Here is a 27,572-nt window from a genome sequence, read left to right on the forward strand (position 1 = left end):
CGGACATCTGCGGCAGCACTACGTGACGGGCGGCAGCGGGCAGGGTGGGAGGATGCTCCCCGGGATGGGCTTTCTCCAGGACCTGGAGCGAGCTGAGTCCTTGCAAAGCTGGGACGCGACGTGTCGCCTCGCTGGCATTTTGGGAGGAAGGAAGCCAAAAAAAAAGTGGAAATGGGACCCAGTTGAAAGAGCCAAAGGTGCAGCGTCTGTCAGAGCAAATGTTTCCACTCCTTGCTCAGTCTTCTGGGATCTTCTGAGCTGGGGGGGCTCAGCTCCTCCCTCCCTTGAGCCAAATGACGCTGTGTTTGAGGGGATGCTCGAGGGCTTATGGCCCCAATCCAAGCACAGATAACATAGATGATGCCAGGAAAAAAGCACAACAGCAGTGCTGCATGGCTTGGAGAAATGGCCTCCCATGAGCAGCCTGGCAGAGCCACTCCACGGAGTGTCACTGGACAGCCCTGGGACAGGCAGCAGAACCATGAAATGTAGCTGAAAGAGGGTAGTTTTGCTGCAGATGGAAAAGGAGACACCCTGGAACCTCTTGAAGTGCATGTGCATGCAGGGTCCTACTAGCAAGGAGGGACAAAGGACGGGGTTTACTCTATGGGGGACTGAGCAATGTGGGATGACCCTGTGGCTGCTGCCTACAGGAGCTCTGGGGTGCCCCATATGTACCCCGCTCCCCCAACCAGCTGCATGAGCAATGGGCAGGGCTGCAGAGTCCAAGCAACCTCATCTCCCCCTTGCTGACTCTGGTCTGAACAAGGATTTGGGGGCGTTCAGAGCTGGCTCCACATCTCTGGGCCCAATATTAGTTCTAGTCTGGGATCTGGAAAACCTCAGCCTGGTATGTTCCTCACCAGTGGAAACCCACCACCTGCCACAGCACCAGCAAGAGCTTGCAGGGACTTCTTTGCACCTGAGCTTTCAGCAGTTCCCATGCCAGGGAAAGGTCATTGTCTCGTTCCCTTTCTTGCACCAGCAGCCAGAGCTCTTGGGCACCAGGAGGTCACGCACACGTCTGGAAAGGGCTCAGACCCCCGTGAGCTGCTGAGCATTGTATGGTGTGAACTGTATGGGGTGTGGGAAACACCCACATGTCTTAAGAGCACTTCTGATGGGAGATCTCAATTAATGCAGGTGGCAGCAGTGGTGGTGGTCTCCAACACCCTCCTCCTGTCCCTGGCTGGACACTGAGGGACATCTCCCCAGTGGCAGCAACCTTCAGCGGTGATGGCCAGCACTCACAGATCAAACCCCACTGAGAAAGTTCTTCAGCACCAGCATGTCCATGGACCAGCTCCAGCCCACGGGGGTCTGTGTCCCCACAGCCACCATCCCATCCTGCCTGCCCCGGGGCTGGTGCTGGGCTCCTGCAGAGACTCAGGGCAGGGATGGATCCATCCAGCACCTCAGCAGTTTCCCATCTGTGTAAACATCTCCCTACCCCAGGGCTGCAGGAGGGTTTGTGTGTGGTGAAGTAGCGAGTCTGCACTTGATACAGGGTTTCTTTGAGCATACGTGACCCAGCGTGGTGGGATGGAGGAGGTCACCGAAAGGGATGACAGTGGGGTGGGGACCGGCAGTGGGACATCGCGTCCCAGCAAGGACCAGTGGGACAGCCCGGGTGCACCCCAGGGAGCCAGTCACATCCCCCAGGGCCGCAGCTCACCCTCCCTCTGACCCAGCTGCGAACCAGAAGACAACACTCATTCTTTTCCTATTTTTTTAAAGACCAGTTTTGGGGGGTTTTATCCCTGAAAATGCCTGCAAAGCTGCAACAACTTGTGTGTGTTACAGGAGCATGTGTTGGAATGAGGTTAGCCAGGGCGAGGCTGCTCCGCTGCCTTAGGGAGCTGCTGGAGATACAGTCTGTTCCCACTCACATCGGCGGATATTTATAGATACAGATGTTTCTCTAGCAGTAGGGTTCAAGCTTGACTTTTTTTTTTTTACTCCCTGTCTTCCTTTGCATCCCTCCTTTGCTCTTCAAAGCAATGCTGAAGGTAGAGAAAGCAGCTCCAGAAACCAGCAGGGAGGCAGAGGAGTCACTGCCTGCTCTGGGGTTTTAGAAATAAAGTGTTTGAGTGGGTTGAGGTGCCCCTGTGTCTCTGTGCAAGGCCAGGGGCACCTTCTCAGAAACCCTCAAACCACCACCCCAGACCACGGCTGGCAGCCAGCCCGGGTCAGAGTGGGCCCTGCCTCTGGGCGCTGCAGCTGGGGAGCACCCAAGGGAGTGCTGCCAGCCCTGTTTCTCTGGGTGGAAACCACGGGGAATGATTCTCTTAGGGCAGGGAGGGTGCTGAGCGTGGAGCCGGGTCCCCTGGAGCACCCCCAGTGTCTCGTCCAGCAGCAAACCTCCCCACGCATCAGACCAGGGGATGCTCGGTCCATGCATCTGCAAAACAAAATGGGGGTATTTGGGGCTAACTGGTGCTGGACCGTTGGCTTCCCACTGTTGTGGGTTTTCTCCCCTCCGAGGGGTCCCTCTCACCCCTTCCCCAGGGCAGGGCTCAGCCCTGATGCCTGCCCATCGCCGCAGGGCTCAAACACACACTGAGGAGTCCTCCCAAATGACGCCTGCTGCAAGCCCAGCCAAGCAGCCGTGATTTTGCAGCCCAGCTTGGCTTATTCCTCCTACTGCTTTAACCCCACTGGTTCCCCAGCATCTTCCCACCCCAGGGAAGGTTGTTTGAACATCTTGGGAAAGAGAAAAGACCCACTGAAATAAATCCGCGCCCCAGGGGGGACAGAATTGGGCGATGCTGCCTCTGCCTCTGAGCGTTATCTTTGGAGGCTGGGCAATGGCTTTGCTCCACAATTAATTATACATGCTCTGTGGTCCATCTGGGAGGCATTAATGGCTCCAGATGCGGATCATGGGGCTCTGCGTGGCACTGTAAACATGCTGGAAGTCCAATTTGGATTTCCCCGGGTGCCTCATTTAAATGAATTATGTAAACGCTTTCCCCTCCTCTTTTGAGCAAAAGCCAGTCCGGCTGCTGCCCGATGTGTTAATCCCATGAATAAAATAAAAAACAAGGGAGACCATGCATTAAAGAGAATAAAACGATGCTGTGGAGGCCCTTAGTAGTGCTGGCATCACCTGGGGGCCGGGGCGGGCAGGGGAGCGCTTTGGGAACCCTGGGCATTGCTGGGGGGGATCCTCACCCTGCACAGTCCTAAACCCCTTGATGACCCGAGCAGCTCCAGGGGGTGCCTCCCCACCCCTGGGTTTAAATTCAGTTTAATTTTGCAATGCGGTGATCACAGTTATCTTTTATAAAGCAAACTGCTGAGTGTCTTTGTCTGCGTTCCCCGATTTCCCACGTTACCCCTATTTCCCCTGTATCCATCATTCTGAGGCCCCCCCCCCCCAGGGAGAGCAAATTAGAGCAATTAAAGCCACATGGGTAGATAATGCCAGTGCTGGAGTGTGGATTTCCCAGCACGTGCGTGGTCTGATCCTGCTCTCCAGGCTGGGACTGCAACTTGGGTGCACAATGGGGAGAGACAAGCAGGGAGGGGACCCAACCCAGAGCTGTGCTTTCTGCTGAGTGAAAGATGGCAGATGTTTGCTGATTAATTATTCAACCAGAAAATTAGAAGGAAAAGGGCCACTCCACTTCTGCAACAAGGTGGCTGCGAGTGCCACGGGCTGGCCCACGCCCACAAATGGACCGTTTACTGAAGCCACCAGGACCTGGCGGCCGAAGGCACTGTCTAAACCCATCACACTTCGGAGAGAGCCTGTAGCTCGTCACCACTGGCAGAGCTGGAGCAACCAGACCCTGCCGTGTATGTCTTAAACACCCAGCTGGTCTCCCAGACGTATAACTGCTGCTGCAGGGCGTATGCACAGCATGGGGACATTTCCCTTTGGAGGTGACACCAAAAAAAAAGGAAGTTTTTAGACCCTTGCTGACTCTACGCCAGCTCCCCAGGTACCGAGCTCTCCTCGGTGCATCCCTTTTCCGCCAGAGCCGGAAAGCGAAGCCGTGGCCGGGCAGTCCCTGGTGTAACTCGGGGCTGTCGGCAGCACATGTCCCTGCGCTGGAGGGCGACAGCCTCCGCGGGATGCTCCCTGCAGCTGCTCCCACGGACTGGGGTGAGCACAGCGGTGATGCCCAGCTGGCAAGGGGCTGCTTCCCGTCCTCCCTGTCTGCAGACAACAGGGTATTTGGACTCAGAACTGGATATTACTTGCTAACGAGAAAACACAGAACAGCCTCGACTCTCCATTCCCATGACAAGCACCGGGAGGGGATTGCGAGGGCCCAGACTGAACTCCACACCTCTGCCCGCGAGCCTCACTCATGTTGTGCTTAGGCCTGGGGCGGGGGGGGTTGCTATCAATCCATCTTTTTTATTTTTTTTTATTTACTTGCGTTAAAATATACAGCCAGGGCTTGCAATAGCAGCCAGGTTTGAACTCCTGCTTGGGGCGTTGTGCAGCTGGACAAACGTGGATAGATAAATGCAGTCGGATGGGACAGTTGCGTCATACAGGCAATAACGCACCGGGGGGAGGTTTTCCTCTGCTGAAACCCAAAATCAAAGGATGCCAGAGGCAGCGTGGCTTGGCAGCCGCAGCAGCACAGCCAGCCACCCTGAGTTGCCCTGCCTTAGTTTTTTTGCAGTGATCATTACATTGAAGGGTATTTTCTGGAGGTTTGAAACATCTCCTAAAGAAAACAGCAAGTGAAGATTATTCTTGTTTAAATAAATAACGAATAGGAGGCATGATGTGAAAATAAATCTTGTAGCGGGCCCTTTTGCAATCCAGACTTTAGCGCTGAGGGATCTGGTGCAGTTGGGAACGGTCAGGGTGAGGTTCATGGTTGGACTGGAGGAGCTTCAAGGGCTTTTCCAACCGAGACGATTCTGTGACTCTGTGATTCTGGGACCTTCCCCAGCCAAGCCGGGGGCAGGAGCGCATGGCTGCTCGCTGTTGGGTTGTTCCAGCAGCCTCACACCGGAGCTGTTTGGATGCAGCTGAAGAGCTGAAAGAAAGAACAAGGATTTCTTGTTTCAGAGAAAATCCCAGGAACGAGGCATTTTGGTGGTAGCTAGAGACTTGCTGCTGGCTCAGCCGGAGACTCGTCCTGGGTGGGACACCCTGTCACTGTGTCACCTCCAGCTGCTGCTGTGTCACTGCTGGAACCAGAGCGGGTGCTGCCGGCTCTGCAGAGCCATCCTCATCCTCGCAGAGGCTCCCTGGCCAGGGATGGCATTCGGGAGCCGAGGGCACGTCTCGTGAAGCCAGTGCTTTGGGTCTGTCTTCTGTTGACTTGCTCTGGTTGGGCATGTCATGAGGAGGCGCCGGCAGATGAGGCACCACGGCCGGCAGTGACAGCCCGGCAGGGACCCACTGGCTGCAGCAGGCGCAGGGTTCTTCTGCTCCCCTGAAAGGTGGGAAATACAAAAGGCAAAGCTCATCAGGGGAAAGGTTTGAGCGTCTTCCTGCAGGCCCTGGGGACCGTGTTGCATCGCCAAGGTGCATACAGGGACGTAGGAGTTAGCCGGTGCGTTGCAGCTGGTCCTCAGTGGGGGCTCCTGCATCTCCCCCACCTACACGGCCTGGGCTGGAGCAGCAAAAGGTGGGGGGGGAATCTGCAAACACGCTGCTGGGAGTGCCTCTGCCCCCTGAGTTTCTGGCTCACACACCTCAGCCAAGGTTGCCCACCTGTACACCCCAGTGCAGGCTGCGGGAGGAAGGGTGTGGGATGAAGGCTGCATGATGCAGGGTGCTGGGTAGGTGACGCAGGGTGCAGGACATGAGGTAGAGGATTCAGGAGACAGGCTGAGGGATGCGGGAGTGGGACATGTGATGAAGGGTGCAGAGCACAGGGTGCAGGGCACAGAGTGCAAGGTGCAGGAGGCGGGGTGCAGGATGAAGGATGCAAGATGAAAGGTGCAGGATGCAGAATGAAGGATGCGGGATGTGGGGTGCAGGATATAGGGTGCAGGATGTAGGCTGAGGGGTGCAGGGTGCACGCTGAGGGGTACAGGCTGATGGGTGCAGGTTGAGGGGTGCATGTTGGTGGGTGCAGGCTGGTGGGTGCACGTTAATGGGTGCAGGCTGGTGGGTGCAGGTTGAGGGGTGCAGGTTAATGGGTGTAGGGTGGTGGGTGCAGGCTGGTGGGTGCAGGGTGGTGGGTGCAGGTTAATGGGTGCAGGGTGGTGGGTGCAGGGTGGTGGGTGCCGCAGCGCGTGCTGCCAGCGCCACCTCGTGGCTGAGTCCGGCCCTGCCCGCCCCCCCCGCCCCCCCCGCGGGGCCCGATCCCGGGCTCTCTCCGCCCGCACACGGCGAACCGGGCCACGGTGATGGGCTGAGCCGGGACCCCCTTCCCCTGGGCGCCCCTTCCCCAGGAGCCCCGGCCGGGGAGGGCAGTGGGCAGCTCCCGCCTCCCACACTGCTGCATGACAGGGCCCCCCCACCAGAGCATGCACCCACCTGGGGTCACCCCCCGCCAGGGCGCACCCTGGCACGGGATACACCCCAGCACGGTGCTCACCCCATCCCCACGTACCCCTGGGCACGCTGTGCACCCCTACACTGTGCGCACCCCACCACGTCGTGCACCCCCCGTCGCTGCCCCCCACCCCCTGCCCTGCAAGCAACGTGCCCTCCTCCAGCAGCGACTCTGGGGGTGTCACAGGTCGGTAACAGGGCCCAGGGCTCCCAGCTGCCATACCTCAAAGCGATGTCACCGCTGCCTGCACCCACGGGGCAGCCACCCGTGCTCTCACCCCAAGGTCAGGTGTGTTTAATACATCCCCCTTCCTCCATCTCCCACGCACCCAGTGTCAGCGAAGAGCCCAGAAGGACAAACCTGACACTTTTATTCCAAACGAGACTTTATTAACAAGACAAGGTGCCAGGGCCAAGCCAGAACAGCCTGCGGGGAACCCGACCTGTGCTCCAGCGAGGACCAGGGACCCGTCCTCCCCCAGGGATGGCTGGGCAGGAGAGCCCTCGAGGAGCCCAGGCCACCGCCGAGGCTGGGGGGGTGCAGTGGGACAACTGCCTCGAGCCACAGATCCCCAAGATTCATTTTCCTTCAGGCTGTTTGGGGAGGTACCAGCCAGATCCTGGTACACAGCCGGGCCCCAGAGCCCCTCCAAAAGGCACCACGGTCCCAGGGCACCAAGTGATACAATGACAGCAGCTGGTGAAAACCAAACCCTCCCACGGCAAGGCAGTGGTCTCCGCTAGAAGAGGAGGGTATGGAGGCACCGCCAAAGGCACTAGACAAACACGGAGATGATAAGAGCTTTAAAAACATCCTGAAGTTTTTGTCAGCCCTTGCTGATTTTCCCTACTTGGCACTTCATGCCTTTCAAATTAAAACAGAAGACCTACAAGAAGGCACAACCCAGCATAGCTGCTCCTGCTTGCAGAGCCCCAGGCTAAGGCAGAGCTGGGGCTGTCCCCAGGCTCAAGGGACAAGCCACGATGGCTCCAACCCGGCAGCAGGATGCCCGGGGCCACCTTAGCTGAAGTCCCGGTCCGGCAGCACCAGCGGAGCCACCAAGGTCCAGAGGTAGAGCAGGAGCCCGGCCCAGCTGGAGCAGATCTTCACCCACACGGCCGTCCAGGGGCTCCTCAGCACCTGCAAGCTCTCATCCGGCCTGAGACAGCAAACAAGGGGGTGGCACCCATCACTGCGCTGCGCCGGTGGGTGCCATCCCCCTGCCCGCCCCTGCAGCCGTGCTGGGGAGGGACGGAGGCTGCGAGCGCCGAGCCACGGGCACAATGCAAAGAGCATGGAGGAGAGTGTGGAGTTGGCCCGTGCTCGGAGCCACTTCCCACAGCTGGCCCAGGGGATGTGACCCCATCGCTGCAGCCTACAGCACCCCAGGGGCTGGGTGCCTGCTCCCCGCCACATCCCAAGGGACCCCGGGGCCCCGCGGGAGCTCTGCCCACCTGTACCAGTTGGTGAGGGTCATCATGATGTAGAGGGCAGCGAGGAGGAGGCAGAGGTGGAAGAAGGTGTAGTTGTAGGACACGCCGTCCTGCTCGTTGTCGTAGGCGCGGTGCAGCCCGCTCTCCACGGCCGCCGCCTCGCCGCCCGCCCCGGCCGCGCTTTCCTCTGTCAGCATCAGCTTGTTGACCTGCGGGTGGTCCGAGGAGCGGACGCTGCGGGCAGAGGGACAGCAGGCTCAGGGCTGCCTGCACGCTGCCTCCTCGGCTGCCCCCCAGCCCGAGCTCAGCCCCCCCCATGCCCACCCACCTTGGGGTGCTCTGTGGGGCCGTCCCCGGGACAGGCAGGGCGGTTTGAGGGATGCAGCTTGTGCAGAAACTCTAAATGCTGCAGCCACAACCCCCGAGAGCGGTCTGCCTGTGTCCCTGGGGACCAGGACGGCTTTGCAAGAGGCACTTAGTGACAAAAACCCTGGACCAAGCTGTGACCTCCCCTCCAGCATCACCTTTCCCTAAAAGCCTCCTGATGCCTCCATGCTCCGGGCAGGCAGAGGGACACTGCAGTCCCCGGGAACAGAAGCCAAGTCCTCACCTGATGAAGAGGGTGCAGAGGATGAAGATTATCAACCCCACGATGCTCGGGGCGTCCCACCAGGTTGTCAGCGGCTGGGTGGCCATCGCCGAGCCAGTGCTGTTCCTCACCAGCAGCGTGGGGTTACAGGTCTGGGCTGGGGGGACACGCAGGGGGTTCAGCACCTTTCCCCAGCCCCCAGAAAGCCGGGGGGGGCAAAGCACCCACCCCAGTGTGTGCTCCTGCCCCAGCACCCCCCTCCCGAACCCGAGGTCACATCCTGCTTACTTGGCACGTTGGCCAGGGCGGACCAGGTGACGTAGATGGTGTAGAGGGTGATGAGGGACGCCTGCAGCAGCCCCGAGTGCGGCTGAGCATCCTGCAAACACAACGGCGGGCGCTCAGGGCTGGTCCCGTACCCCACCGTGACATGGCCACCAGCCTCGCGGGTGCCCCCTGTCACCTCACCTGGATTTTGGGCAGTATGGAGACAGCAGAGACGATGAAGCAGAGGATGAGGTTGATGCTGATGAGGACCTTGCCCTCTGTACAGCCCTCGGGCTTGGTGTAGTAGACGTAGAGCAGCACTATGGCCGCAATGGAAGTGGCGTAGAAGATGAAGGTGATGATGCAAAGGGCTGGGGGAGGAAGCAGAAAGGAAAGAGGCTGGAGTAGAGCCCCCAGTCCCCACCAGCTCAGTGTCAGCCACCCCCAGGATGAGCTTCCCCCTCCCTAAACCCTCTGTGGTGCCAGCCGCACCGACCTGCGTACCAGCCCTTGGCGTTGCTCTCGCCCGCGTTGCGCAGCCACAGCTGGCTCCAAGAGTGGGCGAAGTCGATGAGGAGGACGAGCTGGATGAGGATGAAGAGGAAGGAGCCGACCACACCAAAGTAAAACCAGACTTGAGGGGGAGAGAAAAAACAGTTAAAAGCAGGGATAACGGAATTTGGCAACAGGGATGCCAACCCCAGCCCTGGGTTTAGTCCTGTGCTGAGGGTTAACCCAGAGATGCAGAGGAGAGCAGGGGCAGCTCCTCACCTGAGGTGAAGGCACCATCGGGGATGTAGAAAGCCCCCACCGTGATCCCCACCAGCACCAGGAACTTGAAGAACCAGAAGCTGTGGGAGGAGAGAGGAGGCATGGTCTGCAAGCAGGAACCCAGCCGGGAATTCTTCCCAGAAGGAGTGGTCAGAGAGTGGAATAGGCTGCCCAGGGAGGGGGTGGAGTCACCATCCCCGGGTGTATTTAAGGGTCGTTTGGGTGAGATGTTGGGGGATGTGGGGTAGGGGAGAACTTTGTAGAGTCGGGCTGAGGGTTGGACTCGATGATCCCAAGGGGCTTTTCCAACCTGAATGATTCTGGGATTCTGTGAAGGGGGGGGTCTGCCCCCACACCAGCATCCTCCCTCCGGGACAAACACTCACCCGTTCTGCACGGCGGCTCGCGGGTCCTTGCTGCTGCGCACACACACCATGATTGCAGCGAAGAGGAAGAAGAAGGCGGCCATGGCGAAGCCCATGCGGTACACGGCTTTGTGGCCCAGGAAGCTGCCGCAGTCAACGTGGGTCTGGACCCCCAGGACTGACCCACTTCCTTCACAGAAGCCGGGGAGCTGCAAAGGCGATGGGAGGGTGAGCATCACCCCAGCATCCCGCACCCACCACGAGCCCTGGTGCCACCAAAGAGCTTGGCCTGCTTGGGGACAGCCATGGGGTGACACAGCTAAAGCCACCCTGCAGGTCAGCGGAAAGCTGGGATGAAACCAGCATTTCCCAAAATTCACATTAGCTCGGTTGGCAGACCTCAGCTCCCTGCATCTCAAGTCCCACCTCCACAAAAACGGGATCACTTGGCCAATTTAACCCCAAAAATGGGATGTAGGAAACTTCCCTGGGAGACATCTGGAAAAACTAGATAATGCATTAAATTATCCCACTGCATTTTCCCCTCTGTGGAAAACTGGGCTTAATAATACCCTCTCCCAGTGAAATGCTTGGGAAAAAAAGGAACGGAATCAACATCATGCCCCAAAAATTCACTTTCTGATTCAGCCTCACACCTACCACGAGCTAAACCTCTTCCCCGTGGTGACCAGACCCAGTGACCTCTGGGAGTTACTTACCTTGTGCAGCTCCTTCTCCACACCAGGGATTATCATAATGATGGACACGAGGGTGCCGAGGAAGAGGAAGAAGGTGAAGAGGAGGCGGGAGACAGTGGAGTTCTTGGCTGAGGGGCAGCAGGCGCAGAGCAGGCATGGCGCGGAGCCGCAGAGACAGGACACCTGCAACGAGAGCATCCCTGTGTCGGAGGGCTCGAAATCGGACCCAAAACACGTGCCCAGGTTGAATCGGGAGTAAGATGTGCCCGGGAGTCCACACTGCTGGGCCAGGGGCTTTGCTTAGAGCTTCTCACCAGCCAGCATCACAACCTGCACCCCGTGGGACCTCACAGAAATGGCCCCAAGTCCTCCCAGAAAGTTGCTGAAAAACAGAACCACCACGGGAACGGGTTCACTGCAATAACCAACCAACTTGGAAAATGACGCCAAGAGTCCTAGAGATTCCCTCATCTTCTTTTTTGCTCCCCAGCAATTGCATGCAAAAGAAGGTCCTTTTCTTACAGGGGGAAAAAAAAAAAGAAGAAGAGCTTGAGCTTGTAAAATAATTTAAGGCTGCCTTTTCAATCTAATACAGGATGGGGAAAACACCGATATTGGTGTCACGGGGAAACTAGCTTGTTCTGCCATCCTTCCCCCTCCCCAAAGGCCATTTTACAGGTGGGGAAACTGAGGCACAGCATCCCTGGGAGTCTGCGGTGGGTCCTGGCTTCCCAAATCCAGCATTCCAGCACCAGCAGCGCTGCCGGGTGCACCCTCACTCCAGGGGCTCCCAGAGCTGGGTGCAGAGCAGGGAAAGCCCAGCTTAACAAAATGCAGCCTTACTGCCTAGCCAAACACTGGTGGGGGTTTCCTGCACAGGGATTGCACAGAATAAGGCTTGCAGGGAGAAAAAGGAATTTTTTATTAAATTATAAAATCCATCGCTGGAGGAGCATTAGGGAGATGCTGTTTGCATCCCACCAGTCGGGCTGGGCTGAGTTTTGCTGCTCTGGTACACACTGTTCTCACCAATTTGTCCAACCATTTGGATATTCACGGACCTATTTAATACCCACAAGGTGTGGGAGTGCCCCAATCATTTGTTTTAGAGGAAGAACAGCTGCAGGGGTTTTGCATAACAGGTTTTAAAGCCCACGATGGGGTAGGAATGCATGATGCCCTGGCTGTGGCATCCTTGATCTGGATGGGGGAAGATTTTCAGCCTCTTAATCACCCGCACCAGGATCTCCCGGCTCACTCCCACATCCTAAACCCCCTATTTTCCCAAAAGAGGGTGAAGTTGGAGAATAAATTTTCAGGCAAAAGAATGGAAGAAGCGTTGTGGGATAGCCTGTCACTGCTGGGTCACTAATCCACTATGTCCTGCAAGCAGAAGGTCCCATGTTAAATATTTGGGGAAAAAATAGGGGAATAAGGTGTCTCTCAGGTTTGCACTGAAGATGCTGCACTCAGGAATTAGCAGGGTTGGTTGAGGAAGTAAAACTGATGTTTCACATCAAGGCAAAGCAGGTGCCCTCCTGGCTGCTGAACCAGGAGCTAGCCTTGACCCTGCGTAAACAAACAGATGGGCTAAAGTGCTAAATAAAACCTCAAAGGACCCCAAAACTAAATTAAAACTAAATTCCCAACTCTGCTCCACTCCCCATGGTGTGAGCAGGGACAGACAGCCCAAGCAATGCAACAGCAAAATACACCCCAAGTCCTCTAAAATAGGGAAACTTCAGGCTATTTCCTTTTTTTTTTTAATGCCTCACTGAAGCCATCACAAGCCCACAGCCTCCCTGTCTCACGCACTGGCCCAGGGAGCAATGAGAAATCCCCAAGCAGAGATCAACGAGAATTAAATATCTGGAGTTTGTTTAAAATACTACTGCTTTGCTTTCCAAATATTCTTCTCTAGCTAAAATGCATTCCCAAATCCACTTACTTCAAAATTTGCAACATTGGGCATTTTTAACTCCTTTTTCAGAGCCAGCTTCTTCCTAGGAATCTGGTCCTCAGCGAACCACTTTCCCTCTATTTACAAGACAACTTAATTGATTTATTTTGCTTTCGATACTTCATTTCTTCCCTTTGAACAGCTCTTCCTCTCCTGCACTTGAGACACATCAGCCGGCCAGATGTACTTGCAAGCAGAAGGGTTCAGCTCTCTCCCACTATCAAGGGATGCAAATGTGTTGCGTGTTTATTATGGCTATGCACTTCCTAATTATGCCCAGCAATCAATTTAATTAAATATCGCTCAGTATCAACTCAAATATACATTTCTCATTGCTAAAACTAGTGTAAAAAATGGACGTGGCAGAAAAGAAAACCAGATGTCGTGTGAGCAGGACATCAAACCTGCAGCTCCCCCATCAGGGATGCTCAGGGATGCTCATGAGCGATTACTTTGATGCCCCCAAATCACTAGAGGTGACTTTGAATTTCTTTTTTTAAACGTAAGCACATCATTATTTGAGAAAAAATCACCTCCTGATTTATTCCTCTTTACACACATCCCAGCCCCACCAGAGGCTGTGTTGAGCTGACGGTATCCACGGGAGCTGGAATGGGTGAGAAAGCCCCCACATCCCATGGGGACCCGCATCCTGCCTCTCCAGGAGCTGCCTAAGGGACATCACTTCATGTTTTCAACTTGAAAGCAGGAAAAAATGGCCTTCAATTAGAGATTGCTTCCTTTCAGGCTCATTAAATGCACCACTTGCACAAGAATGCATTTAAACCTGCCAGCACTACTGTATTTCCCCTTTAAATTAAAAAAAAAATAAAAATCGAGAGCAAAAATCCCTTTTAATGCAGAATTACTGCATTTGACCTGATCTAGCAAAGCACATTAGTGCACCCTTAAAGTTAAAGCACATCGATACCTCCAGTTCCTCTCCTTTCAGTGCCAGCTGAAACAAAAAGCACCAGTCCCAAAATCACTGAAACTGGCCTGGAAAGTCATGAGGTTTGTTGTTGTTTAGGAGCTGAGGGATCTGGTGGAGTTGGGAACGGTCAGGGTGAGGTTCATGGTTGGACTGGAGGAGCTTCAAGGGCTTTTCCAACCCAGATGATTCTGGGATTTGGTTGTGGGATTTGGGGGTTCAGCCCCACGTCCAAGCAGCACCGAAGACTGGCAGGAGGCACAGCCTCGGGTACCTCATTTTCCTCGGGGTTGGGGCGGGTGGAGGGGGTGAAGGGGTGTGCACAGGCTGTGATGGAGCGGGGCTGAAGGGGAACCCCTGCTCCACCTGCAGCCTCCAGACCCATGGGAAAGCTGCAGGCGGATGAGGTAAGTTCTAGTATGAGGTTTTTGGGAGCCCGCAGCATCCCTGGAGCCTGCGGGAGGTTTATTTTCAAGGACGACTCTTACATGGCCAAGCTCCGTGGCTGTATTTCAGGTTTTACAGCCTCTTGCAACCAGGAGAAGGCACCTGCTGAGGTAACAGGGTATGGCAGCCCTGTCCCGCTGCCCTGCTTTGTGCAGCCGTAATGTGAGAGTCCCATGTCACCAGGAGCTTTTTTTCACAGCTCCTGGGGCCCTTCTTGGGTGCCCCCCTCTAAGCACCTTTGCAAAGGAAGCAGATCCCTTGTGCCATCTGCTAACCTGACCCGCTGCCCCAGCACCTCTGAATTCACTCTTTTTCTTTGAAAAGCAAATGGGTTAAGAGCAAGGAGAATCCTCCCACGTTAAGGCAGCGCTGGACACGCTCCGCTACCTCCTTTCAAAGACTTTTAAAGATGCTGGTAAGTGTGAACGTGGCCAACAGCCAAACAGCAGGATGGAAAAAGTCAACCAAGGGAAGTGGCTGCAGCACAAGAGCGGTGGATTAGCGAGGAAGCGTCGGTTTTCAGCTGCTGCAGATGAAAGATTAATCTCTCCAGTTTCACTATCGACTTCTCATTAAATCCAGCTCATCTCCAGCGCGACTTGCACGTAAGGGCTGCTGTGCCTCCCCTGCCTGGTGACTGGGAGAGTGCAGCTGGAGCTGGACAAGCACCATGCACCCAGTCCAACACAGGGACATGCAACTACCCTACCCCAACACTGCCAGACCAACTACCCCACCCCAACGCCGCCAGACCGACTACTCCACTCCAACAACACCAAACCAACTACCCCACCCAACAACACCAGACCGACTACCCCACCCCAACAACACCAGACCGACTACCCTACCCCAGCAAGACATCTTGTGCAAGCTGCCGTTGCCCCAGCAAACCAGAGACTGAGTCAACCAAAAGCAATGCTGAGCAACCAGCCTTTATCTCCTGTTAAATTAATGACCCATCAGGTTAATCAGTACCAAACCCACGGGGCCAGGCACAGGCCTGGGAGGCTGGTGGCTCTCACGCCCGGCAGTGGCTGTGCATCGGTACAACGAGGCTGATAGTCCCCACGAGGTGCCCAAACCTTGCCAGGGGGCCGCACACACCCCTGGGGTTTGCTCTGGCTTGGGCAGGCTTCTGCTGGCCACACCAACCCTGTCCCCCAAGGAAGGCAGCTGGAGACAACCGCCCTGCTCATGGCAGCAGTGGGCAGAGCCTGGCAAATCGCTGGAGGCAGAGAAAGGGAAACTTTCCTTGCGTGGTGCAAAGTTTCACTCAGCAACGGCTTGTAGAGTTTTAATGGGAAAGCGCTGAAGAGACGGCTTGGCAATCCGATGCTGCTTCGAGTCAAATGATGCAGGCTGACCAGAAGAAGTTAGCTCAGATCTTCTTATTAAAAATTAAAAAAAATACAAAGATTGGGGGGTTTGTTTGGTTTTGGGGGTGGTTTTTTTTCCCTGCTGTGTTTTTTCAGTTCAGAATTCAGCTAAAACACCCCTTTAGTCAACAAGCTCCCCTGGAAGGAATTGAAGAACTAAACCTTATAGCAACTCTACCCTGTTAACACAGCCTGGGCCAGAATATTTTTAGGGGGGGAAAAAAATCCAGAATTAGGCCAGAAACCTCCCCAGACCTGCTCCAGAGTAACTCCCAGCTATTCCAAAACCTGCCCATGAGGAAAAGTATCAGCTGTGTTACAGACCGAGGCCTTGCAGACCACCCTCCATCCAATCTTAGGTTTCAAAAGCTCCTGTTCGTTAAACCTCCAAAACTTTGAGGTCAAGTTGCAAAACCGGCCCTATTTCCAGGTTTCCAGGCCAGCGGCTCTCGGGTTGGTTTCGCAGCCCTGCCTTGGCCCCGTGCCCGCAGGTGAGGCAATGCCAGGAAAGGCAACACTGGCCGTGGGCAGCTGCCTGCGTCACCAGGAATGGCACCCCGAAACATACACCCTGTGTCACCAGGCATGGCACCCCGAAACACACACCTTGTGCCTGTCCTGGGCCATGGCACCCCACACAGAGCCCCCCCACCCGTGGACCTGCACCCCCTGTCCCAGCTCCTTCTCCTACTCCATCCCCAGCCCCCTGCTTTGGGGCTCTGCAGTGAGAACCCGGCAGGACCCCCAGCCCCTCAGCATCGCACGGGTGCAGCAGGACTAGACCCCCCCAGTGCGTCAGAGCAGGGGCGCCAGCCCCCCCCCAGTCCCCCAGGGCATCACCCCTCCAGCCCCCCACATCCCCCAAGTGCAGCGGGGTGCACCACCCCAGGCGCCCTCAGACTCCACATTCCCCTTGACCACGACGTTCATGAGCCCCAGAGTTTCTAGGGGTGAACCCTCTGGGTCTCCCCTGGACACCCCCGGGGGCAGTGGGACGCCCTACTCCGGGGGTCCGCGACATCCCCCCCATGCACAGAGGGGCGCATCCCCCCGGGGCTCCCCTGCATCCCCCCGGGGGCAGCGCGCCGCATCCTCCGGGCTTCCCTTAGGACCCCCCGCGTCATCCCCGCCCCCCATCCTCGGGGTGCCCCTCAGGCCTCCCGGGCCCCACCCACCCCCGGGACCCTCCCCCTGACCCGCAGCAGCAGCGACTCCCCCGCCCCCGGGCCGCGCCCGCCGCTGCGGCGCTGGGAGGGGGCTCAGCCCCGCTCCCCCCCGCTCCCCCCGGCCGGGCGGGCACTCACGCAGCTGAGCAGGGAGCAGACGCCGAGACAGGCCCCCATGGCTCCCGGCTCCGGCTCCCGGCTCCGGCTCCCGGCTCCGGCTCCCGGCTCCGGCTCCGGCTCCGCCCGGGCCCCCCCCGGGACTCCCAGCTCGGGGCGCGTCGCTCCCAACGCGCCTCCCCCGGGGCGGCCCCTGCGGGGGGCGGGTCCTTCTCGCCTTCACAGAGTCACAGAATCGTCTCGGTTGGAAAAGCCCTTGAAGCTCCTCCAGCCCCACCATGAACCTCACCCTGACCGTTCCCAACTCCACCAGATCCCTCAGCGCTGGGTCAACCCGACTCTTCAACCCCTCCAGGGATGGGGACTCCCCCCCTGCCCTGGGCAGCCCATTCCAACGCCCAACAACCCCTTCTGCAAAGAAATCCTTCCTAAGAGCCAGTCTGACCCTGCCCTGGCGCAGCTTGAGGCCATTCCCTCTTGTCCTGGCGCTGGGTCCTTGGCTCAAGAGACTCATCCCCCCTCTCTGCACCCTCCTTTCAGGGAGTTGGAGAGGGCCATGAGGTCTCCCCTCAGCCTCCTCTTCTCCAGACTAAACCCCCCCAGTTCCCTCAGCCGCTCCCCATCAGACCTGTGCTCCAGACCCTGCACCAGCTCCGTTGCCCTTCTCTGGACACGCTCGAGTCATTCAATGGCCTTTTTGGAGTGAGGGGCCCAAAACTGAACCCACTCATCGAGGGGCGGCCTCACCAGTGCCGAGCACAGGGGTCAGATCCCTTCCCTGTCCCTGCTGGCCACGCTAGTGCTGGTACAAGCCAGGATGCCATTGGCCATCCACCCTCAGGGGAGCCCCCCCCAGCCCTCAGCCCCGCACCCTCCTTCACTGATTAGCGCTGAGGGGACCCCACCGGCACCGGGAGCCTGGTCTGCAGCGGGGGCTCTGGGGTGCCCCGGGCATGCTGAGGGTGGCCTGGGCCTGCAGTGCAGGGGCTCTCCCTCCCCTCGAAGCAGCCGGCGGGGAGGGGTCAGCTCCTCTGAAGGCAGCTCAGGGTCCCCAGAGGTGTTTTGAGTGTGTTCACCATGAACTGGGTCCCCTTGGAAAGGCTGAGTCGGGTGCCCCCCAGCACCTGTCCCCAGAGCAGCTGACGGGCATCACCTGGTACCCAGCTCCAGCTGAGAAATTAAAGAAGCCCTGTGATTTTTCACAGTTAAATGCTGCTTGTGCAGCCAGATGTGGCCTTGCTGAGAGCTGCCAAGGGGACAGTGACTGCGCTTGAGGCCCAGGGTGCTGGACTACTCCTGGCCATCAAGTCCTACAAGTCCAGCACACCCACCAGCTCAGAATCACAGATTGATGGAGGCTGGCAGGAACCTCCAGGGTCCAGGTGGTCTAACCCCCCTGCTCAAACCAGAGCCAGTTGACCAGGACTATGTCCAGACGACATCTGAGTAACTCCAAGGATAGAGACTCCACAACCTCCCTGGGCAACCTGGGCCAGTGCTTGGTCACCCTCACAGTAAAAAAAGTGTCTCCTGATGTTCAGAGGGACCCTCCTGTGTTTCAGTTTGTGCCCATGACCTCTGGTCCTGGCACTGGGCACCACTGGAAAGGGCCTGGATCCATCCTCTTTGCATCCTCCCTTCATTGTTGAGGTCCCCCTGAGCCATCTCTGCTCCAGGCTGAACAGTCCCAGCTCTCTCAGCCTTTCCTCATACATGACATGCTCCCGTCCCTTAAACCCCTTCATGGCCCTTCGTTCTCTCTCCAGTATCTCCATGTCTCACTTGTACTGGGGAGCCCAGAACCGGCCACAGCACTCCAGGGGTGGCCTCACCAGTGCTGATCACTGGATGACCTCCATCAACCCGCCGGCAGCGCGTTGCCTCATGCAGCCCAGGGCACCGGTCGCCTTCTTTGCAGCAAGGGCACATTGCTGCCTCATCTTCAACCTGGTGTCCACCAGCTCCTTTTCTGCAGAGCTGCTTTTCAGCTGGGCACCCCCCAGCATGTGCGGGTGCCCGGGATTGTTCTTCCCCAGGAGCAAGACTTTGCCCTTCCCCTTCATGAAGTTCCTGTCAGCCCATTTCTCCAGTCTGATGATGTCCCTCTGGATGGCAGCACCACCCTCTGCTCTATCAGCCACCCTTTCCGGTTTGGTGTCAGCTGCAAACGCTGAGCTCACACTCTGCCCTACCATCCAGATGGTTAATGAAGATGTTAAACAGGACTGGGGACCCAGTACAGACCCCTGGGGTACCCCACTAGTGACTGGTCTCCAACTAGACTTTATGCCACTGGTCACCACCCCTGGGCCCGGCCATTCAGCCAGTTTTCAACCCACCTCACTGTCTGCTCATCCAATCTGCATCAATGACTTCACTATGAGGATCTTACGGGAGATAGTGTCAAAGTCCTTCTGAAGTCCAGGCAGACAATACCCACTTCTCTCCCCTTCTTTACCAAGCCAGTCTTTCCATTGTAGAAGTTTATCGAGTTGGTCAAGCATGGTTTCCCCTTAGTGAAGCCATGACGACTTCTCATCTTTAATGTGCCTGGAAATGGTTTCCAGGATTAGCTGCTCCATCACCTTCCCAGGTCAAGGGGAGGCTGAAGGCCAGTAGTTCCCTGGCTCCTCCTTGCCCTTCTTGAATATAGGAGTGAGTGCTTTCCTGCAGCCTTCGGGCTCTTCTCCCAGTCGCCATGATCAATCAAAGCTTGTTGAGAGTGGCCTCACAATGACATCAGCCACCTCCCTAAGCACTCGTGGGTATGTCCCAGCAGGGCCCATGGGCTTACGTATGCCCAGTTTGCTTCAGTATCCCCTGACCTGATCCTCTTCCACTAAGGGTATGTCTTCCTTGCTCCATCCTTTTCCCTGGTCTGTGGGACCTGGCATTCCTGCAGATCAGTCTTGCAAGTAAAGAGGCAAAGGCAGCATTCAGTTACTCAGCCTTTCCCATGTCCTGTGGCACCAGGTATCCCATCTCGCGGAGCAATGGACCCATATTTTCCCTAGTCTCCCTTTTGTCACCTATAGCAGCCCTTCTTGCTGGCTTTGACAACACACCGTCCAGCTCCAGCGCACCCACCAGCCTGAACCCACTCGCCGTGAGGGGCCAGACCCTGGGTGAGGGGGGCTGAGGGGCATCTGCCTGCACGGAGCCGAGGGTGGGAGCCGGGGCTGGGCAGGCAGCGGATTTCCCTGCTCTGCCTGACTGGCTGGAGTCTGGCACATCCACCCGGAGCAGCCGGTGCTGCTGGTATGCATAATTCAAGGGCTGAGATAAACTGGGATGTGCTAGCCCACTTCCAGACCCTAAATTTAGACAGCTGGGAAAGTATATGAGTATGTGGCAGCAGGCAGACTTTGGGGGACACAGGGCTGGGGCAGATGGGGAGCCAACATGTCCCCTGTGTCCTTGAGGAAGAGGAGGGTGTCACGCTTCTTGCTCCAGAGGTAAAGCTCCAGGGTTTGGCCTCCGATCAGCAGTTGGCACAAATCTAAAAAAGCTTTTCTAAGCCTCTGTGGGCTCCCAAAAGCTGCCGGCTGGTTGCAGTCCTGCAACAGGAGAGGTCAGCGCCCATAAATTGCTCGCTGATCTCAGCTGATCTCAGGTTGCTTTTCCTTTCAGGAGGCAGCCGGGGTGCGAGCTGGGGACCTGCCCGGCCTGGCTGTGTGCGGGCACGGGTCTGGCAGCGCCCGCGGGGCAGGCAGCGGCCTCGGGGACATGATGGGCTGGCTCCAGGCACAGCCCCCGGGTGGGAGGTGGAGGCTCTGGAAGCTCCCTTCTCTTTCCAGCTGGATATCGGAGCCTGGTGACACCCGCAGCAGGAATGTCCTTCAGTCCCTGTCCTCGCACGATGGGCAAATCGGCTGGAGAGCTGTCTGTCCCCTTGGTCCTGCTGTCCCCGTGTGCCTCGCAGGGACGTGAGCCTGCTGGCACGCCAGGAGCAGAAATCCCACTGGCTCCATGGACCCTGGAGGGACCAGTCCTGCCCGCACTGTCCCCTCGTCCCCTTTGATGATGCTGCTGGGTGTCAGTGCCAGTGTCACACCAGGGCACACAGCTGCTGGACACTGGGACATTGGCTGGGCTCGATCCCTGCCTGCTCCTGGATGGCCAAGCAGGGCCCCAGCTGCCAGGAGGGGGGGGGACTCCCCACCCATCTCGCAGGGGTGTCCCCGTGCCACCGCCACCACCCACAGCATCCTCACCGTCCCCTTCTCGGGAGGTGCCTTGGCAGCAGCGCGAGCTGCCCCGGGCTGGCCCAGGACCCAGCGAGGCAGGCAGCAACATCACGTGTGACAGAGCTGTGACAGTCCCCTGTGCACCAAAGGACACTGGTTTTACATCACCCTGCACACTGGGAAGATGAGGAACGGGAGATGAGGGATGCTGCCAGAGCCCAGGGATGTGTGGCTGCCTCCAGCCCCCCCTGCAACAGAAGCCCCCAGCCCATGTCCCACTGCTCAGCAAGGCTGGGAGCATCCTTGCCTGCGTACCCCTAATAAAGCACCTTTTTTCTGCTCTGCCTCACCCTCTGCTCCTTCTCCTGCATCACTCAGCGTCCCCAAGGCATGAGGGGACATCTTCTTTCCCCTCCCCCTGGTGCCTGGTTCATTAGGGGTCAGAGTATCATTTTCTGCCCGCCACGGGGGGATTATAGGGCTGAGGGTGGCACCAGACCGGCGGTGAGCAGGGTCAAGTGCAGCTTGCCAGGGATGCCCTCCCACCCCCGGGGACCCCAGGGGAAAACAAATGATCTCATGTGCCTGTATCTGGGACAATACCAGCTTAGCTGTGGGAGCAGCCAGAAGGGTTCCTGCTGAGCCCGCGCAGTGCTATTCGTGGATAAACCTACATTACAGTAATTAATAATAATTAATAATCAAGTCTGTATTTGGAAAACCAGCTAAACCCATCAAACACCTTTCCTCCAGAGCATCATCTAGTGCAGGCGAATGCAGGCGTGGCGTAAGGAGGGGGATGATTTGGGGTTTGACAAACCCCTGGTCCGTGGGGTTGTCCTACCTCTGGCACGTGAGGGCTGGCCCCGCTCCTGGATGGGGTTTTTAGGATACCCAGGACCCTTCCCCTCGGCCACCAGCTGCCAGCAAACACATCACAGCCCTGTGTTTTGGGTGCTTGGAGGAACTGCTCCAAGATCTCAGGGTGTTGCTCATCCGCACTGGGAAGTGGGGGGGGGGGGGGGGTGTCCCCCTGCCCTTCCTGTGCTGCAAGGGGGGCCAGGCAAGGAGGCCGGGAATGAAGCTGCCCCCGTTTACTGCCAGCAGTATATTTTCTCAGCTCTGCTGCCTCTCTTGGGGTTTCCAGCCCCTAGAAGAGAAGGGGGACAGGCACAAAGCCAGTCTGGGATGGGAAAGACAAATGCAAAAGTCCTGAGACTGAAGCATCTCCCTCCCCCCTTGTCTAAGGATGCCTTCGAGTTGGGAAATTAGTTTTCCGCTAAGCTCTTCTGTAATAAACAGAGACACGGGAGAACTAGCGATTGCTTGGCCTTTAATTACAGACAGAGGCTGGGTGTTCAGGGTCACAGGAGGCAGGATTCAAACCCAGTGGAAATGAAGGGGATGATTTTCAGGAGGACTGTTGCAGGCACCTGCAGAACCTTCTGTGCCTGAGCTCCTCCTTTGTCCATTTTGATTACCAGGACCCTCCCGTCCTGCAACACCGCAGGCTTAGCAGCTGGACACATCTCAAAGGCATGAGCCCTTGAGACCAGCCCAACAGAGGAGCCTGATGGAGACCAAGAAAACCCTTTGAATCTAGTGACGGGCATCCCACCTGCTGGCAATGCTTCTGGGAAGCCCAGAGCAACGGGATTTGCCTTTGGGACCCTCTTCGAGGACCTTTTGCCAGTCTGAGATGTCTTAAAGGCCAGTGGGGCAATGCGGAGCTGACAGCTGGTGGTTTCCGTGGTGGCATCACCAAACCTATTGCTTGTCATCCAGCAGGCTGGGGCCTTCTCCCCAGAGCCTCTCCCAGCCAGAAGAGCGAAGAGCTGTGAGGCCAGGAAACACTGACCACCCTCCGTCCTTGAAGCTTGATTTAGCCTGGGCTCGCAGACACAGCGACTGGCTGGAAAAGCTTCAGCATTTCCCTGCTGAGTTTGGACAGACGCTGTTTGTCTTCTTCGTGGTGGTGGCCAGATGCCTGGCTGGTGATGGATGGGAGTGTCGAGCAGGAGTTTCTGTACTGTCACAACCGCTGGGTCTCTCATGGGGTGGAAAATTTGGGGAGGAGGTGACTCCACTGTGAGCTGAATGTCCTCCCCAAGGTACCAGGATCTGAGTCAACAGAGACGGTGGGGTAGGGAGGTTGAGGGGGGAAGGAGCAGGGTGAGACCTTGATCTGGAGGTGTCCTTGGTCCACCTGGCAGGAGGACCTGGTTCTTCTTTCATTCCCAGCCTCAGCCTCTTGCCACTGGGTGCTTCTGCTTTGCCGCTCACCCCAGCTCTGGGTTTGAGCCCCCCAACTTGCTTTCCCAGCACCCGAAGGCTCCATCTTTCCTCCAAACTCCAGCACCAGCCTCCCTGAGCCCCTCACCTGCATTTCCCAACATCCCCTGGGTGACTGGGTGTCCCCAGTGCCACCAGGGCATCCCAGCCAGGGCAATGCCAGGGGGATTGCCAATCTGGGATGCCCATGGAGAGCTGTGTATGGCGCAGGCAATTTTCGAGCCTGTTAATTTTCAGTCTTAACGATTCTTCCTTTCGGAGAAATGGCTAATGAGCCGTGGGGATCCAATTAGATTTCTCCAGTCAGCCTTTTGCCTCGTTCCTTGCAGTCTAAAGCCAAAAAAAAAAAAAAAGGAAAAAACCCCACAAGCGCCGTCGTGGAGACAATTAGATCAGTGTCTCCTTAATGAGTTCACGGCTCTGGTGGAAATATCTGTCTTTGACAGGAGAGGCAGAAACCAAGCTGCACCCATGGGTGAGTGTGCCGTGGGGTGGGAGCCATATTCCGCCCTTTGCAGATCCTTTGGGGGGTGCAGGTGAGCCCACACGGTGCCTCACTGGGTTTTGGGTTTGCTCCCTGAACTGGGTGCTTCACACAACACCCACGTGGATCTCCGGAGCCGCATGACTTTTTTTATTAAGCACAGCAACAACCTGGGGTTTTACACCATGTTTCCGTAGATTCAGGGATGCTAATAAAGTCCAGATGCTCTCCAGTGTAAAATATCCTGACTTGGGTGGAAGAACCCCAGGAAACCCCAGGGTGGGAGAGGAACGGGGCCACCAAGGTGGGGAGAAGCGACGAGACATCGTTGGGAGCATCCAAGCAGCAGGTGATGCTCACCTGGGTGGGGATGAGACACCGCGGGGTGAAAGATGCCACCAGCGAGGACCTTGTCATCCCCCCCCGGTGCTGGCAGACCCCACACCCCAGCCGTGGCTGCGGCAGCGCTGCCGAGCCCCACGTGGCCCTGCCGAGCAGATTTTGCTTGGCTGCCTGGGCTATATTTAGCTGCCTGTAAAAGGGGTTAGCAAGCAGCGCTGGAGCCAGTGGCACAGCTAAGAATGTCAACGTAAGAGCAGCCAGGGATAAAAAAAGCCCAACCCGGGTGCTGGGAGCTTTGCACAAATCCCTTTGGCTGCTGGAGGTGGAGGCAGGCAGGCAGGCAGGGCTGCAGGCAGCACCCGCATCTCCCCTGGGTGGTAGCACCAAGTGATGGCTACTCACCGTCCACCCGGTTGGTGATTTGCCTGGAGTCATTTTGGGCTGATTTGGCTGGTTTGCAGCATCCCAGCATTCAGCCAGACAGTGAGGGTCTGCCAGGGGGAGAACGGGGCCTGAAATCTGGTGGGTTTGGTTAAATCCCAGGGCTTTTGGGACTGGCATCCCCCTCCATGGGGGGCAGGCAGGAGGGACAGCCTGCTTCCCCAACACAGGAGGTGTCTGTGAGGCTCCCCGCACCCCCATCCAGGCATCTGGAAGTTACTGGAGCATGAACAATGGATTTGAGCTTTTTTTTTTTTCCCATGAAGACATCTTTTTGGGATGCTTTCTTTATGCTCAGTTAGCTCAAACACCCTTTTCTTCCAAAGGCTCACCTCACCGCCCCGATCTGGTTTCTTAAAGCAAAAACTGGGCGAATCCCACCACATCCCAGCTCTTCCCAAACCCTCCTGTGTTGCTCTGAGCTCTTCTGCGCTGCCCTGACCTTGCCTGCGCTCACCTCCTGCCTGTGCAAACCGAGCTGCTGCCCAGAGACATTGGATTTAAGCCAATATAGGAGGCAATATGTAGGAGAGGTGGTTTCCAGAACTGTAGCTATTTTATCCCAGAAATACTTCACATGTTCTGCTTGTTCACTGGGGCGGGTGATGAATATTTCAATGGCTGGGCCCTGAGAGAGGCACTTAGAGCCATTTGATGGGGACCTCGTTTCCCTGATGGGACTGCAGCTCCCTTGACGAACTGGCAGCAGGATGAGCCCCAAGCTGTGGCTGCATCTGGCTGCGTGATCCACCATGCCTTTGGGTCAGGAAAAAGCTTCTGCTGAAAAAAAAAAAAAAAAAAAAGACATCGTGATTTTGGTTGAATTTTCCAACTCTGCTGGGAACGGCAAAGTTGCAGATGAGTCGCAAAGACCTGTACAACTAATGGCAAGTATTCAAGCTGCTTTGACCTACAGAAATACAAAAAGCAGCTCATGTGCTGTCCCCCGTCGTGGAAGGGACACACTGGGCTGTGCGTGCACCCAAAGACCTCCACCACCTCTCTCACGTCCTGCCCGGGGGAGACGGTGCTGCATAATCGATGTGCCCGGCGAAGGACGGTGCAGCAAGCACAGATCCAGATGGCTGAGTACCCAGAGCAAAGAGGATGCCCGGGAAGGGCGTTGCTATCTGCTGTGACCTTAATGTCTCCCGTCGAGGTGGCACAGAGATGTCCAGACTTTCATCTCGGCATGACGCTCCACCCTGCCTGGTGACAAATTGCCTCCCTGGGAGGTGTTTGTTGGCATTTTCCCTCTTGTTTTAAATCTTCCAGGCAACAAGAAGCTCTCGCTGCCTTTGGCCTCCAAGATCTCACAGGCAGGATGGTTTTTCCCAAGGGCTGAGCACATTTTCTGCAGATCCATCCCAAAGAAGCCACCTCTATTGCTCCAGGGCTGGTACCCCCCATGCCAGGACAGCCCTGAGGACATGTCCTGCCCAGGCTCATGGAAAGTCCCTGTCCCCAGCCAGGGAACAACCTGCAGGTCCCCAAACCCTGTGACCTGTGTCCTAAAATAGCACCTTAATGGAGGGACTGACGCAGCCCAGGGGTGAGTTCAGCTCAGGAATAACCTTTTCTCCACGTCACTTACGTACCCAGCGAGAAATCAGGGTCTTAAGTGGGATGGAAATTAGGAAGATATGTCTAAAAGTGGAACAGCAAAGAGCTGCTCTCCCTTGGAGGTGACATTTAGCCCAGATCCGAGCCCACAGCACTGGGCAGGCAAGTGGAAAACAATCCTGCTCCTCCCCTGCCTGCACCCCTGGGCAGGGGGATGCTGCCTCCATCCCTGGGGGGCTGTCCCAGCCCTACGGCAGCTCGAAGGTTGGTGACTTTTAAAGACCTTCCTGCACAAGTGGGATAAAGCAGCTTGGCAGCAGCAGCAGAAGGAGAATAGACTCTCTCGCACCCTTTTCTGGACCCTTTTCTTGAGGAGAAAATGGGATTTAAAGCAGGTGGCAGAGCAGGGAGTGGTCTGACCCTGACCTCGCTGGCTTCGCCTCCCTGATGGATAAAGCAGGATGCTTGGGAGCACACAGACAGTCTATTTTAGGTCCCCCATCAGCAGGGATGCTCACCTTGCCGGGAGCACTCTGGGAAGAGGATCCCAACGTCTGCAAAGCCCGAGAGCAGACACTGAAAGAGCAGAGGAAGAGCAGAGCAGCCTTTGCTCCCATGTCGGTACACCCCGGTACCAACATCTGTGTGCTGCCTGGGAAGGGAATAAGTTCTCCTTTCCCAGCTGCCATGCTGACGTGCTTTTCATCGCTGGGGTTTGCACCCAAGAGTTTTGTGAGCTTCAGCTGGGAGTTTGGGCTCTGACACTCACCACATCCTGGATGCTGGCAGGTTCACAGAGGTTATTCGGTGTCCCCAATGTACTGGCTGAGCATGGAGGGACTGACACACTGCTCATGTGCCTCAGTTTACCCAGGTCCCCCAGCCCTGCCATCCCCAGAGGATCACACTGGCAGAGGGAAGCGTTCAGCCTCGATGGAAATGGGGACCACGCCGTAGCTCTCCTCCAGCTTTCCCAGGCCAGAGCATCCCTTGGGGGCACCCAGGAGCTGCAGAAAGGGAGACCCACCCCTGGGTGCTCGAGCAGGACCCTCCCCAACCAGTCTGGGCTTCCCTCCTCTCCCTCCCTGTCCCCCCGGCATCTCTTCCCTTGCTCCCACACATTTCCCAGAGCAGAGCGATGGCAGCCACCCCCCTCGCCCGCGACAGCCAGTGTCACATCCGATCAGGTGCCAGGCAGGATAAACATCGCCGATGCTCGGCCTGAGACTGCTCCGGAGAGGGGAGACAGTCAAGGAGAAAACGGAGCGTGAGGAGCTAAAAATAGCAGCTGGCGAAGGCTCCCCTCCCCGCCGGCCGCGCGGGAGCTGCCAGTCGCCCGTCACCACGCGTGAGCGAGCAGGCAGGATAAATGTCCCTCCCGCTGGCTGGCGGGGCTGGGTGGCTCCAGCCCCCCATGAGCTGTTGGGGGTACAGGGGTACCGGAGACAAGGATCAGGCTGAGACCAGCCAAATCCTGGCTGCTTCAGCGGCTCTCGTCCCTCTACAGCCCTGGCACGGAGAGGCACATGCGAATTTGTCTCGCTGGTCGGTGCAGAGGTCAGGAGAGCATCGCCCTTCCCGAGTCAGCAACCTCTGCTGGGCCCGGCTGAGCCCTGGGCCCACGAGCCCCGTGCGGTGCTGAGCCCCTCCAGGGAAGGGACAGG

General features: G+C 57.2%; 1 protein-coding gene across 1 annotated transcript; it reads right to left on the bottom strand.

The window, feature by feature from the left end:
• Positions 1-6,846: 6,846 nt before the first annotated feature.
• SERINC2 (serine incorporator 2) lies at positions 6,847-16,769 on the bottom strand. The gene is made up of 10 exons (XM_074894206.1): positions 16,621-16,769; positions 10,624-10,785; positions 9,926-10,113; positions 9,540-9,619; positions 9,265-9,402; positions 8,970-9,139; positions 8,790-8,880; positions 8,523-8,658; positions 7,934-8,146; positions 6,847-7,638 (listed from the first exon to the last, which is right to left on the bottom strand). Exons 1-10 carry the CDS (start codon positions 16,657-16,659, stop codon positions 7,500-7,502), a joined length of 1,356 nt encoding a protein of 451 aa, XP_074750307.1. The 5' UTR covers positions 16,660-16,769; the 3' UTR covers positions 6,847-7,499.
• Between the last annotated feature and the right edge of the window lie 10,803 nt (positions 16,770-27,572).

Source organism: Strix uralensis, chromosome 25, assembly GCF_047716275.1.
Source record: "Strix uralensis isolate ZFMK-TIS-50842 chromosome 25, bStrUra1, whole genome shotgun sequence".
Taxonomy (NCBI): Eukaryota; Metazoa; Chordata; class Aves; order Strigiformes; family Strigidae; genus Strix; species Strix uralensis.

Coding starts and splice junctions, on each gene's coding strand:
- SERINC2 (XM_074894206.1), bottom strand. CDS start 16,659: ATGGGGGCCTGTCTCGGCGTCTGCTCCCTGCTCAGCTGC. Junction 10,786..16,620: donor TCTGCTCCCTGCTCAGCTGC/GTGAGTGCCCGC, acceptor CTCTCGTTGCAG/GTGTCCTGTCTCTGCGGCTC. Junction 10,114..10,623: donor TGGAGAAGGAGCTGCACAAG/GTAAGTAACTCC, acceptor TCGCCTTTGCAG/CTCCCCGGCTTCTGTGAAGG.